The 3,033-nt window shown below is 35.0% G+C and overlaps 1 protein-coding gene across 1 annotated transcript; it reads right to left on the minus strand.

Moving 5' to 3' along the window:
• Nucleotides 1-1,032: 1,032 nt before the first annotated feature.
• Nucleotides 1,033-2,580, minus strand: LOC142615618 (organic cation/carnitine transporter 3-like). Its single transcript, XM_075788358.1, has one exon. It carries the CDS (start codon nt 2,578-2,580, stop codon nt 1,033-1,035), a length of 1,548 nt encoding a protein of 515 aa, XP_075644473.1.
• Nucleotides 2,581-3,033: the final 453 nt, after the last annotated feature.

Here is a 3,033-nt window from a genome sequence, read left to right on the forward strand (position 1 = left end):
ATATTTCCCCAAATGTGCAAGCTATGTTTTGTTTATGCACAAGTGTTTGAACTTGTTTTGTGAAAAATGCTTTATTTATCAAAGAATAGTATATTCAAGCCGAAATATAGTTATGGAAATCATATACATAATCTTGAAAATACTTATTGTGTTCATAACTATTTTGGTTCAAGATGCCCAGCTGCTAGGGTTGTAACTTTATTCACAGCTTAGAGTATGTATGTTTATGTATGGAAAGTAATATTAGGGTACTCGTAAATATAAGAAATTCATATTTGAGGCAAAAGGCAATGCTTAATTCTTATTCACATAGTAGTGGTTTAAAAAATCCCAGTATTCGTCAACATGATCTTTTTGACTTGCTGTGACCTCTTAAGGCAATTCTTCAAAAGACTGTTCATCATTTATCACCACATTGGCTAATTCCATCACTATTTTGGTCTTGAGGTTATACACCCTATAGGCTTTGCTTGAGCTTGAGTATCCTAAGAAGATTCCTTTATCACTTTTGGCATCAACAAGCCTAGGAAGATTCCTCAATAAAAAAAAAATAAAGGCATCGAACTTGTAATCAATTCATGAAAATAGCTACTTAGCCTTATAAAGGTTATTAGTTTTAAAATCTAATTGGAATAAGATGGTAAATTGGGTATTATAAATATATTTTTGGAAGAGCTTATGATTTTCTATAAATTTCACTAGCTTTTTTCTAGGAAAAAAATTATTGAAAATCATAAACACTTTAAAATATCTGGTAAAAATGTAAATTCAGTGATAGCCGACCATAGCAATATATTATTGCACCGTCCATAATTTTATTCCAAAAAAAAAAAAATCAATGTATTGATATCTGGTAGTCTATCCATGTTTTAGAACCAATGTTTTGTTATTGTTGTGGTTTCTGTAGAAAATAAATAGAAACCAAAAATTAAAAATTGAAAAAAAGGGAAAAACGCCATGTATATATGTAGAATATAATTAATTTGTTCTCTCCAGGGTGTGATTCATAATATGTAATGTATATAGATAAATTCACACAATTTTATGATCCATGCGCTCTTGTTCATCCATGGTGTTACAAAGATTTTTACCCCTTGTCTCTGGCAAAATAATCACAATGAAACTACACAAAAATATTGTCAGTCCAAAAGTTCCGAAAGATAGGAATTTATTTCTCTTCCCTGCTGAAGTCAATATCGGATCAAACACACAACCAAACACAACTGCTTGCCTAACTAATGTTGTGGCCGAGTTCCTCACACTTGTTGGAAATAACTCAACTACGAATATCATCAACACATTATATGCCAAGGCAGTGCAGAATAAAGATGCTAGTTCAAACCCAATCCGTATGCCTTCTGTACCACTGCCTACTACACCACAAATTATGCTGCATATGCCACTTATTACACATAAGGCGAACAACGAACCTTTCCTTTTCCATTTTGCTATAAAGAAAAGGGTTACCAAATTTGTAGGTATTAACATTGAGGCATTTAATATGACACCCAAATAAATGTTGAAACCCAAATTTCTTACACCGAATAACAAGCCAAAGTATACCAATCCAATGCCAAAACCAAATACCATAGTTGCTATTATCCGTTGCAAAGCCCATCTTCTCTTAAATAAGTCCTTCATCAATTTGTAAGGATTAAGTTTTGATATTTCTTGCCCAAGATGAATGCTAGATAGGTATGAGTCTAAACTATTGCCTTCTATAGATGCAAGTTTTCTCAATATTGCTTTGGCTTCTATGTCACGCCCTTCCGTGAAAAGCCATCTAGGAGACTCATACACAAAAAAATAAGCAATGATGCAATATAAGATTGCTGGAATGGAAGTCCAGAGATAGAGAAATTTCCATGATGAACCTTTGTTCAAATAGGCCACAGCTGGTAAGCATAGTAAACCGAGCGAAAACAAGATAAATGTCATTGTCCCTATTTGGCCACGCCATTTTTTTCCCACCCTCTCACTTAACAAAATCAGAGTGCATGTAGTAATTGATGCACGACCAAACCCGCTTAAAAGTCTCAAGCTCAAGTACATCCAAATGTTCATCGAAAATGCTGTGATAAGCGAGGCAAAACACATTATTAGGCATGAGAGGAAAAGCAAGTTCTTCCTACCAAAATAGAAATCACCAAGTGTAGCAAGACTGAATCCCCCAATTAAGTTGCCTACAAAGAAGGATGAAGCAGGAAGGCCTGTGATGAATGAACTAGCACATTCAAGACCCCATTCCGAAATGATTGTCTTGTGAGAAGATTCATCCCAAGACCGAGCACCTTTTGGGAGTTGGCAAATATTGGAGCTTGGGTTGCATGTTGTGTTGAAGTTGCAATGCCATTTTGGGTCAGCATCAGCAAAGACATTGATAAATGTTTGTTGTGCATCAAAAAACCCTAGGAATGCTACAAGGATGGCTTGAATGAATTGAGACCACCCAAAATCTCCTAAACATTTTTCGATTGTCTCTTCTAGAGACAAGGAAGGAAGGTCTTGGTTGAGTCCTGGATTCTCTTGGTCAGCAGAGTTTGTCCCCGTGACATTATGGGCTGCAGTTGATATTTCCATAAAGCTCTGATAACTCTGGCTTGTAGAATTATTATTTAAGATCTGATGGTCTTGTGCCCATTAAACTGTATTAGGATAAAATTTGACTAACTCAACCATGCAATTAATAGCACCACAATGTATACAAATCATGGTATGCCATGATAATACATGGAATTTGCCGACTCCATCATGGTAAGTCATGACAAACAAGCAACTTGCAACTATTTTCTAAAAGTGGGTTTAGGCTTGTTCCTATCTCTCTTTATTCTAAAAAAATTTAAATTAAATTAAATATTTTACCGTTTATTTAATTGATTGATCACTGGGCTGGACCTTAAAGGTTAATTCAATAATTACCACCACTCCCCATTGGTACGGTAGTCACTCTACAAATATAAATACTTGTGGGGTGTGGGGGGCAAGAAGTTGGGTTTAAGTCTCTAGAAAAGAGCTTCACATACATATACACTT

The sequence above is a fragment of the Castanea sativa genome, chromosome 11, assembly GCF_040712315.1.
Source record: "Castanea sativa cultivar Marrone di Chiusa Pesio chromosome 11, ASM4071231v1".
Lineage (NCBI taxonomy): Eukaryota > Viridiplantae > Streptophyta > Magnoliopsida > Fagales > Fagaceae > Castanea > Castanea sativa.

Excerpts from the sequence above, each read along its gene's own strand:
- LOC142615618 (XM_075788358.1), bottom strand. The coding sequence starts at position 2,580 with ATGGAAATATCAACTGCAGCCCATAATGTCACGGGGACAAACTCTGCT.